We start from the raw sequence: 15395 nt of genomic DNA on the forward strand, positions 1-15395 counted from the left end.
GGTGAGCTCTGAATGTGGATTCTCTTGAAAATAATAGCACAATAACCTATATTTGACCAGAGTTGCTTCGTTTTGTTAAATATGACACTCAGTTTACTGTTATGATAACAATGTGCGCTGCTTTATAACCGCAACGTTTTTGTTTTTAGGCTCGTCTTTAGAGTCTTTGCGTCGATACCAATTAAAGGAAACCGAAAAGCTGCCGCCGCGCACCGCAGCTTCTGCTCTGCAGCCTCCGTTTGTTCCGGCTTTGCTCCTGAACCCATCATGGAGCACAAGCTATACCGGGCCCCTCCGGAGGTCCGGGGCATGACCTCTCTGGACATAGAGGCCTTCACACAGACGATTACTGTCCCAGCGCTACGGGTACCCACTGGGGTCTTAAACAAGGTGGTCAAGAGCCTGAAGAAGGCGACCATCCAGCGCCCAGGGGTGCCCAGAGTGGTGCAAGATAAAGAGGAGAGTAGTGACTTTCGTTTAGTCCTGTTGGACCCCCACAGGTTGTCCTCTCCGAGCTCCTTCAGTGCAGCTGAAGCCGAGGCTCTGAGGTCATTCGGTGTCGCTGAAGAGCTGCAGAACTACGAGCTGCGACTCACCTATCACAACCTGAAGAGTGAAGAAGTGCTGGAGGCTGTGCTCCCTCAGGGTCAGGACGTGACCTCTGGGTTCAGCCGGGTGGGACACATTGCACACATCAACCTGAGGGACCACCAGCTGCCATACAAGAACCTCATAGGTGAGAAGTGGATGTTACAAGGATTTCAGCTCAAATTAGAGTAAAATGAGATGTGTGACAGATTAAAAAGGAAAGCCTGTAACAGGTTCTTTTGGCTCCTTGTGTACAAGTCTCTGGAAGTTTATCTTCCAGAAAATAGTTCTTCAATTTGCTTTTGAGGAGAGCGCCGTCTTAAGACGTTGCTCCAAACTCCCCCACAGCTCTTCAGTCGGGTTGAAATGTGATTAACAATAGCGTGGAATTCACATCCTTCTCATATTGATCAACACATTCTAGTCATTGGAAACCTCTGCATTTGTTGTTAATCCCCTCATTTATTGAGTTTTTAATTAATCTTTAAACTGGTCCACATAGCAGTGAGTGAGTCGGGTATTTGTTAGTGTTTCTCAAAATTATTACTGTGGAAAATACATGTCATAGATGTTCAGCAAGTCAAGTGTCAAGCACATATTTTAGTGCCTCAATATAAGTTTAAAGCACATTGCTTTGCTTTAATCAGGTCCCTTAAATTGGCAAATAATGTCAGCTGTAACTTACGGTCACGTGAGCAATCAATTCTCAAGAGGAAGAAACGTCGATATGTTTCCAGAAGGATCAACACTTAAATAAATGTTCTCAGAAAACATTTTACACATTGCATGTCAAGTTCTAAGATTTGCTTTTAGTTTTCTTCTTAAATTCATATAAATGTGTAAGTTTCTGATCGTTAGCTAACTTAAAGGCCCATGGTTTAACAAAGAAAAGAGTGAGGAAGTCATATTCATTGCTTTGTGTCTGCTCCCATCGTAGGTCAAGTCATCATGGACAAAAACCCCGGTGTCACCTGTGTGGTCAATAAGACAAACATGATTGACTCCACCTACCGCAACTTCAAGATGGAGATGCTAGCTGGAGAGGAGAACATGGTCGCGAAAGTAGGTTCAATCAGAAAAAGTCATCTTAATCAATTCAAAAATGTCCTTAAATCCTGAGATGTCGTCGCATCGTTGACTTTGATTCAATCTCGTTCCGTGCTGCAGGTGAAAGAAAACGGGGTGACGTACGAGTTTGATTTTGCTCATGTGTACTGGAATCCCCGGCTGAGCACCGAGCACCAGCGCGTGGTGCAGCTCGTGAAACGCGGCGACGCCGTGTTCGATGTGTTCGCCGGCGTCGGACCTTTCGCCATCCCGGCCGCCCGCTCGGGCGCAAACGTCTTGGCCAACGATCTCAACCCGGAGTCCCACCGATGGCTGCAGCACAACTGCAAACTCAACAAGGTGGAGAAGAAAGTCAGAACCTTCAACCTGGACGGCAGAGCGTTCATCCGGGGGCCCGTGAAGCAGGAGCTTCCCGCGCTGCTCAAGGGAAGCGCCGGGGTTCACGTCGTGATGAACCTCCCCGCCTTGGCTCTGGACTTCCTGGATGCATTCAAGGGCCTATTGCACCAGGAGTCTTCCTGTGCGGAGAACCTACCCACAGTGCACTGCTACGGCTTCTCGAAAGATGAGAACCCTGAGGCGGATGTGGCGGAGAGGGCTTCCCACAGCCTCGGGTTCCCCCTGAAGGACCGATGTTCTGTGCATTTTGTGCGTAATGTAGCACCCAACAAAGATATGATGTGTGTGAGTTTCACAGTCCCGAAAGAGGTCCTCTTCAGCGGGGATCAGGAACAGACAGGTGAGGGTTAATCCATGAAACAGTGAGTCATTTAATAATAATGTAATAACTACAGAGAAACAACAGAAGCCGGTGGGACCTCTCTGGAAACATAATTACAGAAGAAACTTCACATCTCCAGTTCTCCAAGTACAAGAGGCTAAACTTTAGTAAAGCATACTATGTATAAGAAAATAACGTATCCTATAAGACAATAGGGTTGCTCAGTAATTATAAATGCAAGTTTAATCAGACTGCCTAATTGTAGTTTAGTATATCTCATTACTTTAGAAAGAGCTGAAACAAACTCGATCGACAACGTTTTAGTACATTTTCAAGCAAAAATGGCAGAATTATCCGTTTTCATCATCTCAAATGTGAGATTAAAAAAAAAAAACTTGCATAAAAGTAATCTGAAGATATACACCTTTTGGATATTTTACTATCAGAATGCGAAGAGGATTTCTTTTTATGTGAATCCCTGCTATAATATATAAATAAACCTGTTTCTGATTTACATAAAATCAGTAATCTTTTATTTGCAGCCGTACCGTAAGAGTAGTCAAGCCGTCGCTGTATTTGCATGTCTTAATGTACTGGCAGATGGGCCAAAGACTATTGTTTTAAATTGTGGAAAGTAAAGTTTGACCCCATTAAATTAAACATATTTTGTTCCTCCAGAGCCTTCAGCAGAACCAGCTCCAAAGAAACAGAAGTGTGAAGAAGCGACAGGTCCAACGCCGTCATCATAATGAACCACTACAATGGAACATTTGAGTTGAGAATTTGTATTTTGATTTTTTCCACAAACTGAGTTTAAGAGGTTTTTGGAATAGACATTGCATCCTTTCATAATGAATCACGACTTCTTTGTTCGAACTAGAATGCATTAGAACTACTATTATTCAGAGCTTGGTCATATATCTTAAATTGTTTCACCTTTTAAATAAATAACAAAAATGATGGAGCTTTTCAGTGTTCATTGTGATTTATTTAAATATAAAATTAAGACAAAATATAAAAAAGTAATATACACCTTGATGGAAAAACCTGTCATGGCACCATCTACCACAGCAGCTGTTGCCCTCTCCCCATGGTGGTAGCGGTGTGGCTTTTATTGTCCTTTTTAGTCACATTTCTAACCAGTGGCTGGTGGAGCTCTGCATGTGCTCAGCGCTTCAGAGGGAACAGCCCACTGAACGCATCCTGAATCGCTCGATGACACGCCAACGCTGAGGTGTATCCTCCAGCTGTGTCCTGAGGCATGGCGGCCCGCACGTGGTTCAGATACCTGAGAACACAGAGAGCCCTGGTCAGTAACAAGCAGTGAGGTATTTTGTAAACATTGTGACTGACTGGCAGCCCCGAGAGCCGCTTTCAAAAAGTAGTTCCTGTAAGTGTAACTTGAGTGTAAGTTTATTCTTCATTAAATCCACACTTGACGTTATTTTTTCTGGCTCTCCGCGACCCTTTGGCTCTTTGATGAGATCAACGAAGACAGACGTACCCATACACTAACACTGGATCACCTTGTGCCTAAAAGCCTCTCCAACATGGCTCTATTAAAGTATTATGGGTGTCTTTTATTTTTTAAGTGCTTACAGATGTGTCCTGCCAAAGCCCCTTTTTGGGGTTCTTAAGAAAAGCCAAAAGTCAGTGTTTATTTTTACATTCATTCACAGACAGAAAAACAGTCAAGCTGTTAATTTAGTCTCCACAACTTGTCCCCACAGCGATAGATGTCCCTCTACTTATGAGGGGTGTGTGTGTGTGTAGGGGGGAATGACCTGTGTCCCACCCACTCTAATCCTTCCTCCACTGTTTCGTGCCGTCAATCGGGGAGAAACCTGCACACATGTTCTGTGCTGCTCTCTCGTAGCATCTTGACTACAAAGCTAAAAAAGCAAAGTCCTCGAGCAACTGAGACAACACGTAGCCTTGCCTGTCAATACGGTCTCCCCCTACACCTCCCACCCTGGAGAAATCAGAATCCTGGCAGAGAGGGCTAAAGCCCTCACACGAGTCTGGCTTTGTGGCCCAAGTTCCTGTGAGCCGGAGGAACTTCAAAGAGAAACGGGAATCAAGAGCACAGACAGCCCTGTGTGATTTCTGTGCCCATTCTAGCTGCTTTACAGAGTAACATAACACCTGTGTGTGTGTGTGTGTGTGATGGACAGGGAGAGAAAAGGCGTTGGTGAGACTACACGCTCAATAGATCATATTTAGCCATGGTGTTTTACGATTGCTGCTTTCCTCACAATAAATCCTTCACGGAAAATAAAAGCTGAAAACATATTCGCGAGCACGCCTGTGGCACAAACGCATCGAAAGTCCAACGTTCGCGCGAGATGACCTCGCCTCGTCTTACAATCGACGGTGAAAGGGAGAGTTAAGGGCAGCAGGAGATGTCAATCAGGCCTCGCACACAAAGGCCACTCATCACCCACTAGAGAAACAACACACAAGTTCAAAACAGGAGGCCCAGTGATTAATAATAACTTCATTAGGCCCAAGCTGCTGTAGCCTGTCCTTCAGAGCACTTGAGGGAGGTCTTCTCATATGGCTTCCTGCATCAGATGAGTGCTATCTATTGATTATATTGTACTGGGCCTTTTTAATGGTGAAAAAAGTGGGCTATTTACAGCCCGGATAAATCTGCTCTTCCTGCTAATCTAATCCCCAAGCTACTCATGTGGTCATTCCTTCCAAGAAAGCTGAGAGCTCTGTGTAACTTTATACCTGCCTGCCCCTAAGGAGAGAGGGAGAGAAGGAGAGAGGGGGAGAGAGAGAGAGAGCAAAAAGAGAACATGAAGGAGAGGGGGGAGGAAGGGAGTGGTGTAGGTGGAGGGGTGGAGAGTAGAAAGAGGAGGGAGGATATGAGGTGAAATCACCTTTGGGTATCATCATCACAAACCCTCTTCCCTTAAACCAACCCCGTCTGCCCTCTGCTCACCCCTAACACCAGAGGTTAGTTCAGTTCTGCTCCATTAACTCGCCGGCCGTATCCGCATCTTCCTGTAGCGGCCCGCCGCCGTCTGTACGCGTCCGCACAGACGGCCGGCTGCGGCGGAAGCTGAAGGATAAACTCGACTCTTTTCACATGACTGTAAATTGACGGAGCTGAAACATTGAGAGGGGACCGACGACACCGAATACGTGCGACGACATGAAATGCATTTTAAAAAAAGTGCAGCACACTTGCCTCCAAAAACAGGGAGACGCTCTACGCGGCCTTCCACCATAAAACACGATGCAACACACACAAACTATACCGCTCTGAAACAGACGCTTCAAGACCCTCCGACGCTACCGTTTCAGTGAGCACTCAGTCTTCACGCCCCCGCCCCCCCAATCCCTTCTCTCTCTCTCTCTCTCTGAGGACTGGACTGCCTTTTGTTCGCGGGGCCGTGAAACCCAAGCCGTGTCGGCCGGTAACATCTTTCACTCTCCGGGCCCCACTGGAGCATTAGCTGCAACTCGATATGGGTCTTTTCAAAGCTTCGTATTATTGGGTAAATATGGGTCACTTTGGACTGGCCCATTATGTCGCTTGGGGGGGGGAGTGGGAAAAGACGAGTGCAGGTGATCAAGACAACTGAATGACACAGTATGACAGTGTGCGTGTCAGACTGCAATTGCCACAAGGGAATATCACAGGAGTTTTCTATTCGCATACACACTCAAAAGAGTGATGTATGTTTTGCAAGATTTCTTCCTCAGTCGAACATCTCGGCATGAGTGTCAAATTTAGATTTATTTGTAATTATTAAAAGAATAATAGGTGATAAAGAGCGTGCAGTGTTTTTCAGACTACCCATAGCATCTGCTGTAAACTCATTTCTTTCAAAAACCATGTGGATCAAAACTGTTCAGAGCCAAATTGGCCAACAGCATTTTTCCACTTGGGTCTGAATACCTGGGCAAGGTCTCCTGCTAATGCTAATAACGGTCAGAGATTTTCCTGACGGGTCCCTGAAAGTATTCCCCACTCCGGCTGACTGGAAAACGCCATGCAGCCGCATCTCTAATTCAAAGTGAAAAGATAAGTGGCAAAATGTTCCGGTGGGGTTCTGCTGGATTTCCAGCTGGGAATGTGTGGCTTCTCTTTGTGTTTAGATCGACGACGCTGCAGCGGAACGGAGGGCGTTTGGGTTCTTCAGGGAAATAGCAGCGATGTTGGGACTCTGGAGGGAAAACAGCCGATATCAGACGGAGGCGCGGGCCGCGTCGGGCCTCTTGTCTAGACTCCATGTGTTGGCTTGAGTTGGATTAAGAAGAGCTGAGGAAGCCCGGGCTTGATGGAAAAGAAAAGAGGCCCGTAATGCTACAATGGTCATTTCAGAAAGACGACAATTAATCAACGTACAAACCACAGAGCAGACGCACGGGACGACGGAGCGCTCGCTGGAGAATCACCGTTTGTGGTTTGGCTGCGTTCATACGTAAAGACTTCATAGTTCAAAGAAGCTAAACTCGAGCTAAAATAGCTCCTCCAACCAAAGCGTGAGGCGATATCTTTGTGAATGGGATTTTCTGAAAGAATCAGAGAGAAATCTTTAAGTCCGGCTGCTTTTTCATTTTTCCTTCTCAGCACTGACCTGGAGATGTCTTTCCCAATACCCTCACTGATTCAGGACCAGCATTTACTTTTATTTCATTAATGATGAGGCTTTTTAAATTTTTTTATTCAGCTCGTCGTCAGCGTGAGCCGTGACCCAAACGGGGCATGCTGAGTTGGCGAGATAAACTATGTATTCTGTTCAATCAACACTGGACAGGAAAATCTACAAAGAAAAAAAACAAAACAATAAAACCTGCCCTACCTGAGACCGTCCCAAGGACTGAAGCCTCATTAGCTGTGTTTATCAAAGCGGAGGAGCTGGTGTGTGTTTTCCGTGCACAAAGAGGGCAGCTGACAAGCTCAGGGACGGCCGGTCGTGAGGCTGCTGGACGGCAGTGCGAATGTCCGGAAGTCTTCCTTTAGCGCTCTGCTCCGGCAGCGGTTGAGGATTCCTGGCCTGGAAATGAAGGGGGCTGGCGCAGGGGGGGGGGGGGTACAGAGCCACACACCTGCCAGATGATTTGTCATTATAGAGGGGTCAGCACTCAGCTGTCACCCCCTAATCACCCATCCTACCCCTTAAGTCAACCCCCCTTTACCCCCCAAACTCCACTCCAGTCCTCCAAAAACACCCCCTGCATTCCTCAGGCAGCTCCGGTTTCACTCGCAGCACTGCTGCCCCATCTGCCCCTCCTTCCTACACTCTGCCCCGAGAGAAAATGTACCCCTGTGAGAGACACGGCACACTGAGCGCATTGTGTGCATGTGCGATGTGTGCTTATGCCTCCATGTGTGTGGGTACACACAATTCACATGCGTGTGAATACATGTTTTTCTAAGGGCGGCGCCGTTTCTATCGGTACCGACAGCGAACCGATACCGCGCGGTTCTACCAGTGGGGAACGTGTGAATTGGTCCAGGCTGCACTCCAGAAACAAAACCCCCGCAGACAAGCCAAACACAGAGGGCTCTCACAGGTATACTATATCTGTCAACAGACGTCTTTCATCACCATGGGTCAGAGGTCACTCTCTTTTCCACTGAATGCCGCTTCCTCTGGGACATGCAAGTGTGTGAGACAGATCCTCAGCCATCAGCCTACCCACTGTCCATCCGATTATCTCAAGTTGAATGCGAGTGCGTCTGAGGGGGGGGGGGGGGGGGGGGGCTCAATACGGTTACATCACCTCCTCACAAGCCTATAGACCCTTATCCGTTATCCTGTGTCTTATCGTCACCATAGACGGACTGAGTCGGCCTCTCGGAGTCCCATAAGAGACGAGGTGAGGGAGGCGGCTGTAGCCAACACTTAGTTAAGGGGAGAGCATGTTGAGAGCGTCCACAGAAGCTTTGGGTGACACTTGACATTAACGCTTATAGAAATACATTCTCATGTAGAGTGACTGACAATCTGTGAGCTGTCTTCGAGGAGGCAGCTCGTTGGCATCGGTAATAAAGACCAAGTGGTACACTTGTTTTGTGTCTGAACAGATAGCATTGTGGGGGGGCCCATGATAAAGGCCCATTGGGCTTCTTTTGCCCAAACTTCACTTCCTGCTCCAAGTGTCACCTGTCTGGACTCATCCAGGGCTCTCGTGCGTTGGCCGTGCACCTCCTCGGTCTGACCTGATGGGGGCAGTAGAGGTTGGCCGGCTGGCTGGGCCACTGCCCTCACGCCTAAAGGGCTAGAAGCATCACACGTCCCGCTAGCCACTTGATACAGAGAGCATCTTTCTTTCGTCTCCCGAGCTGCTACTTGATAACTCTGCCCCCCTGGAGAGCTTAGAGGGAGGAGGGGGGGTGGGGGGATAATGACATGACATCAGTGTCATCGTAAGCCAAATGGCACCGTAAACGATGGAAGAGCATATGCTGTCCGGTGAATGGCTGCTGGCACAGGGCACACCCATACATACACACCAAAGGAGCATTGATAGTTGGATGTAACATTCTGGGAATAGAGCAGCAATACAGAGAGGAAGAAAAGAGTGTTCCCGTGGGTCGCCTCCACAGGTATCCGTTACCGAAGCACCTCAAGCACTGAGGAGAGGCCGAGAAGATTTCAATCGGGGAGAAAGATGGGAAAAGAGAGCAAAGAAGGGGGGGGGGGGGTGAAGGAACACAAAAAGGAAGGGAAAGGTACAGCAGGGGGAGAGGGGGGAGTACCTCCTACCATGAGTGGCAAGTCCCTGCAGCCAAGCCCCACAAGTCGGGAGTTTGTTTTCTTTCCCCAGCTCTTAAGAGGGGAAAATGAGCCCGCTAATCCCCCTGTACGTTGCTGGGCCCTTTGCCCCGGGGGTGAAGAGCAGGAGAGACCAGAGTGCAGGCCTGTTGGCGTTTGTGTGTGCACAGAGTCACGAGCGCCATCGCGCTCAGAATCCAAGCGTGCAACTCTAGAAAGCATGCGACCGTTTTTACAAACCTCTACACGGATCGGTGTGCGTTAAAATAGTCGGGAGACATCACCTCACCCTGCGCTGGGTGACGGGGTCAACACCGGCGCCTCACGGCCGCGACGCAAATACACGCCGAGGCAAGAGCGCCACTTTACTCGGAGTTCCCCGTCGGCCGGTGTCTCCTTCGCAGGCATTGGCCCGGTCGTCTTGGGAGGAGACCGTTGGTCTGTCTGGCACACAGCCCACAGAGGGGAGAACAATAACACTAAAACACTAAAAGCAGACCTCTTTCAGATGACCAGAATACACACAAGGCAAATGTCTCTCCCACTCTGTAATACTGTAATGTTCCCTCTGTTCCCGCCCGCTCTTTGGGTCAGAAATGACTCAGCCACGAGTAAAAAGCCTCCAGTCAACTACAGCGCGTGCTTATTTTGAAGCATACTTAAAGGGAAGATCAATATTTGCACAGATCTATGGGAGGGAAAACAATAGTGATCTGTCCTCCACCAGCTCGGTCTGTTAATGGTCTGTTTACCAAGACGGACAGGATAATGGCCTGGGTGGGGGCTGCTGGAGAGTCGGACAGTGGCCACGCTCCACGCCGTCTCTGATCTAGTTAGTAACGAAGAGAGTCGGCACCGACTGGACGAGAAGCCGAGTATGAAAGCGAGGTGGTGGCTGTATGCCGTGAATGAAGATGGAGCCTCGTGTTGACACAGACAGGTTTGCAAGTCAAATGGCAGGGCTTGAACCTCCAGTTTCATTGTGCTTGCACTCTCCTTTGGTTATGCAAATGTTCAATCTGAGAGCCCCGCGGCTGCGTTCAAGCTTTTAGATCTAAGCAATGGAAACACTTAAATTGCCGGCGAAGGACTGCACTGGAGTCTATAGTTATTGGCTCTGCTGGATCGAGTAACGCAATCCAATGGCATGTGCGATGAGTGTGTATTATTGGAAGAAAGTACAATAGCAGACTTCTTCAGATAAGTTCAGCTTCGGTTCTTGGTTATGGTGACAACCCCAGAGTATTTGAGGAAAAGCCCCTCTCTTATTCAAGGCCAAATGAACAATGTTTCCCATAAATGGGACCATTTGGCAACGTCACAGAATATTTTAATTTGGCTGAATGAATGCAAAATATGTGCCCTGAGAAATTAATAGTAGTGAAGCAGATCAAAGCAGAATACTCTGGAGGGAGTCTCATCTGAGGTCATGCTAACCGGCGCCTCAGTCTCCAGCTCATAACTTCAGCATCAACACTGTGTGTGTGTGTGTGTGTGTGAGTGCACGACGACTTGAGACCAAGAACACAAGACCCGTCTCTCCAAGGTGCCATCATTCTGCTCCCGTCAGTCTCGGCACTCTGACGTTCCAGTGCTGAACCTTAGGTCCCCCGTGGTCAGTGACCTCTGAACCTGCCCCCCCCCCCAGCACTTCCAGCCCCGTCAGTCCGCTCAGATGGATATGCGCCCTGCAGGGATCAGAGAACCTGGGATACGTAGAAAAGCTATTCATGACCGTCGGTAGAAATACCTCTGGAGAGGCTGTTCTCTGTTTATTGAATGAAAAAGAAGAATATGATAGCCGACGTGCACTTTCATCACAGTTAGAAAGCGGAAACAAGGGGAAGGAAATAATAACTTGTATGGTATTTAAACCTTATTTACTCCAATTTAGTGATGGCAGACATGGATTCGGGAGTGCTCTCATGTCTAGTAGTCCTGTTAACTCTGTGAGCCAAATCCAGGGTCACTGGTAGTGCTCTTGGCCACCAAGGCCAAAGCTGGAAAGATGAAGAGCTCAGACCTGGAGTCAGGCCAACCAGGCGGGAAGAGGCTAGCAAAGCCGGATGCCAGGAACTGAGGGCTGTGATGGCACCACTGACTATTCTGGATATCTCCCTCCCACCAAAGCACTTAACATGCAGTATAAGCCAACACACAAACAAACAAACTAACAGATACACACCATTCACATAAACACGCGGACGCCGAGGGATGCTTGGAAAGCTAAAGAACACAGGCAGGAGGAGAGGATCACTCAGAGACCCATTAACCCTTGGCTCCCAACCAGGACGACAGTGAGCAGGCGTGCTTTAAGCACACGTAGACGCAATCGGCCTCTGTATGTGAACACAAGTAAATTAGGGTCTTCCGTGTATCCATGTGTATGTACACTACCGTTCAACAGTTTGGGGTCACTGAGAAATGTCTTTATTTTTCAAAGAAAAGCACTGTTTTTTCAATAAAGAAATCATTAATCAGAAATACACACTATACATTGTTAATGTGGTAAATGACTATTCTAGGTGGAAGTGTCTGGTTTCTAATGAAATATCTCCAGAGGTGTATAGAGGCCCATTTCCATCAACTATCACTCCAGTGTTCTAATGGTACATTGTGTTTGCTAATCGCCTGAGAAGACTAATGTCTGATTAGAAAACCCTTGTGCAATTATGTTAGCACAGCTGAAAACAGTTATGCTGGTGATATAAGCTATACAACTGGCCTTCCTTTGAGCTTGAAGAACAAAATTAAGACTTCAAATATTAATCATTATTTCTAACCTTGTCAATGTCGACTATATTTCTATTTAATTTTCAATTCATTTGATAAATAAAAGTGAGTTTTCATGGAAGACACAAAATTGTCTGGATGACCCCAAACTTTTGAACGGTAGTGTACATATGTCCATATGTCGATAAAAATACTGAGTTACATTAAATGAAGGCTTGTGGGAAGATTCCAGAGGAAGAAAACGGTTCGTTGTGCTCTGTGATTCAGAAATAAATTCAAGGAAGTCCATCCATCGCTGTCCAACCCGTCAGCTTGTCACAAATCGTCTGTTTGGTGAGAGAAAGTGCTCCGAGGACGACTTCCTCCCGCAGAGCAGGGTACCCCAGGAGAACAGCTCCAGACTAAACACTCTGCTCGTTCAGCTGCTCCCCTTCACCCCACCGGCGAGAGATGGATGCTTGACAAGCGCTCCCAACAGAAAACCTCACTTTTTCCACCAATTATAGAAAGCAATGCGTATGGGGGGGGAGGACGCACAACTTCATAATATTATACACACTGGCATTTGGCGCGGCACATTGAGCAACCTCTGTCAGAAAGAGATGGGCTAATTTCAGGGCGACCTGTGCCAACACAAACAACTGTTCTGGCTGGCTTTCATTGTCAGCACTTGAGGTTTGAGTCAAATTTTTCACCGCGCCGCAGCAAATGTCTCTTTCCCCCCCTCCCCCCCCATACGATTTGTCCTTGTCCAAGATCCCAGTCAGTCTTTCATCGCCCACGCAGAGCTTTAATAGTATTCTTGTAGAGCAAACTCAGACCCAGATGCTCATCTACACACACAAACTAGAAACAGGACGCAACCTTTTCTTTCAGGTCGCCAGCATGCGTCTATGTGAGCTCATGTACAGAAACGCACTATAATGCAGGCGCGACTGAATTGGTGCTGCATATATTTTTGATGTATCCAAGTGGCTTCCATTTGGATGATGTCCGTCAGCGGGCGCAGGGTCCGCGTGAGTTAGAACAGCTCCCGCTTCGCTCTCTGGCTGCTGGGATTCATATCACAGCCATGTAAACGTAAACATCATGTGTTTCCGTTTGCGTCTCCAAAGCCGTATTTACTTCACTTTGATTTTGTTTATTAGAGGGTTTTACTGTTCAACATAAAAGCAAGGAGCCATGGCGGTATATTCGGAGTACAGGCTGTAATACTACATTCATAGCCGACTCTTAACCCTCATGGCTCACGCGTGGTTCTGGGTCTGTGCCCGTCAGTGAGATGGACAGCACCGTATTGTCATTAAAGATACCTCACACGGTAGGAGTCCTAGCCTCTGTGGCAAATCACATGCACCTATGCACATCAGGGCAGGAGCGTTTGGTTACGTGTGTGTGTGTGTGTGTGTGTGTGTGTGTGTGTGTGTGTGTGTGAAGGGGGGTTGATGTTGAGGTGTAAGCTGAATGGACACTTCTAGAGGCCCCTGTAGCCTGAACATGCAGCCTTTCCTCTGCGCCAGTATTGAGGCAGCTGTCTTTAATAGAAGCGCTCAGCTCAGTCCATATTTATTCAGGTACAGCTGACAGAGAGCGAGAGACAGTGAAAGAGGCGTGGACCGTCTTTTTCCTGGCAGCCGTGCAGCACTCCTGCGGTTCTTTTGGGGGCAAAGGGACAAGGCGAAAAAGACACAGACACTGTGACAGAGGCAAAGGAGCGGCGTGAAAGAAAAGAACGAGTTGAAATATAACAAATTAAAAAAACGCGGCTCCAGTGAGTCCTGTGTTGACTGGACATCCTGTGCAACAGACCAGCCCCAGAGGCCCTGGGGCCACCAGGGAAGGGGTGTGTGAGCCGAACTCTCCAGTCTCTCTTGATGGCTGTGTCCAAGACAAATCACCAGCGGTGCTGCTGTCACCGTAGGCCTTGACCAAGACAAACAGCCATGTTTTAAAATAAGTACCTACCCCCTCGCAGCCCCTTTCACCTCATCCACATCCATATCTCCACGTACAATCAAGCGTATTCCCTTCACAGGTCATAGGACTGGAGCTGAAGTCCAAGGCTTTACACTGGGGACTCACTCTTCACCCGCTCGGCGCTGTCTGCATTCTCTTTCGACTGCACACACACACTTGCGAAGTTCTACCACATCACACGACCTTTATTGTTGCCAAAATGTTGGGACTGCAATAACAGGGGTGAGAGTGAGTGTGTATGACACAAAATATTTAGCGGGTTTAAGGGACACCGGCTGTATGATGCGTATGTGCAAGCGCGATCGTCTATCTACATCTGAGCTTGCGAGCACAAAACCTCAAACTTAGCTGAATCACAAACTGCCAACTGCGCACAAGTGTCAGCACAATGCCTGGCTTTTACTTAACGGCACATTGCATCTTGGGAGTTGTGGTTTGTCTGAATGAGTCTGACTGTGTCGCTGCCTGCGGCCTGCACCAGTGGGACTGGCGTTCCTGACCGAACCGAACCTCATTTATCTCCGTGGCAGAGCCCTTTCTATCCAGCATCAGTCCTCCTGGACCCCTGAACTGCTGACACCAGCCACCCCCTCCTCTTCCTCCCTCCTCTGAGCTCCAGCATGCGGCAAAAAATGTGAGTTGCGTTTCATCTGCATATTGATCAGCCTGGCCAAAAGAAGAAGGACCTCAGCACTTCACTGAATACATAATGTGAAGAAGCACCCGTTATTCTACTTGAACTCACCCACGAACCTTGAAGGAAAAAGTTTCACCGTAAGAAGGTGATTTTACAGGGAATTAGGTAAATGTGATTGTGCCAGAAAAGTCAATATTAGCTTTTGTCGAATGAATAAAGAATAAACTAGAAAACCCACAACATGCTGCCAATATGTACAAATCTGCACATCTCAGCCAAATGAAGGTTATTGTCAGGGTGAAGCAAGGCTGAAAGTCAAAGAGGTTGCCCAAAAAGAACATGACCCCGTTTTGCTCCTGTCACCCTATAAAAGCAGCCCCCTCTCAGTGTGTGGGCAGGCTTCAGTGCCAGCCAGTTGCAGTGCAGATGTCCGGGTGCTGGGCTGTCTGATGGATAGCTTACATTCGGTGAGGACTGGACCTATGGCGTTGTGGATTGATTGGACCGAAGGGGCCGTCGGGGAAAGCACTTCCTGTGTGTGTTAATGGACTCTCCTAGAGAGGCACTGTGGTGGCTTGTGGCGGGGAGATGGTTGTTACTCCCTCTCTCACTCTCCCAGCCCTCCTCCTCGTTTGCTTTCACTCTCTCAGTTAATCAGAGGAGAGTCAAGTGAGACGAGCCAGGCTTTCCAAGCCGATCGACTCCAGCGGCTCTCTAACTCGACACCAAAAACCGTAAAAAAACACGACGGTAGCGATGTGCAGAATAATAGAAAATAAGAAGAAGAATTGAAGTTTAATCAGAAACCAAAAGAAAATGATAGAAAACTAACTTTAAATTGATTGGTTGGTCCTTGGAAAGAACATTTTAATTTGGTATAAATCATAAGATAAGGAATATTGAGGCAGTATTCAGTTGGTATAATTTTAAA

At 47.8% G+C, this 15395-nt stretch overlaps 2 protein-coding genes across 2 annotated transcripts in view; one reads left to right on the forward strand and one right to left on the reverse strand.

Annotated features, from left to right (window-relative positions):
- Positions 1-3: 3 nt before the first annotated feature.
- Positions 4-3342, forward strand: trmt5 (tRNA methyltransferase 5). The gene is made up of 4 exons (XM_056427196.1): positions 4-736; positions 1526-1650; positions 1756-2395; positions 3056-3342. The coding sequence occupies exons 1-4, from the start codon at positions 268-270 to the stop codon at positions 3124-3126; spliced, it is 1305 nt and encodes a 434-aa protein (XP_056283171.1). The 5' UTR covers positions 4-267; the 3' UTR covers positions 3127-3342.
- Positions 3340-15395, reverse strand: part of mnat1 (MNAT1 component of CDK activating kinase) — a 32945-nt gene continuing 20889 nt past the window's right edge. Inside the window, exon 8 of the mRNA XM_056427206.1 lies at positions 3340-3665. Coding sequence (XP_056283181.1) covers positions 3545-3665 — 121 coding nt within the window. The 3' untranslated portion in view covers positions 3340-3544. The remainder of the gene's footprint in view (positions 3666-15395) is intronic.

Source organism: Pseudoliparis swirei, chromosome 11 (genome assembly GCF_029220125.1).
Source record: "Pseudoliparis swirei isolate HS2019 ecotype Mariana Trench chromosome 11, NWPU_hadal_v1, whole genome shotgun sequence".
Classification (NCBI taxonomy): domain Eukaryota; kingdom Metazoa; phylum Chordata; class Actinopteri; order Perciformes; family Liparidae; genus Pseudoliparis; species Pseudoliparis swirei.

Bases quoted from the DNA above. Each gene is read 5' to 3' on its own strand.
- trmt5 (XM_056427196.1), top strand. From the start codon at position 268: ATGGAGCACAAGCTATACCGGGCCCCTCCGGAGGTCCGGGGCATGACC. The intron at 737-1,525 runs GTGAGAAGTGGA...CTCCCATCGTAG, and splicing joins GCCATACAAGAACCTCATAG to GTCAAGTCATCATGGACAAA. The intron at 2,396-3,055 runs GTGAGGGTTAAT...TTGTTCCTCCAG, and splicing joins CGGGGATCAGGAACAGACAG to AGCCTTCAGCAGAACCAGCT.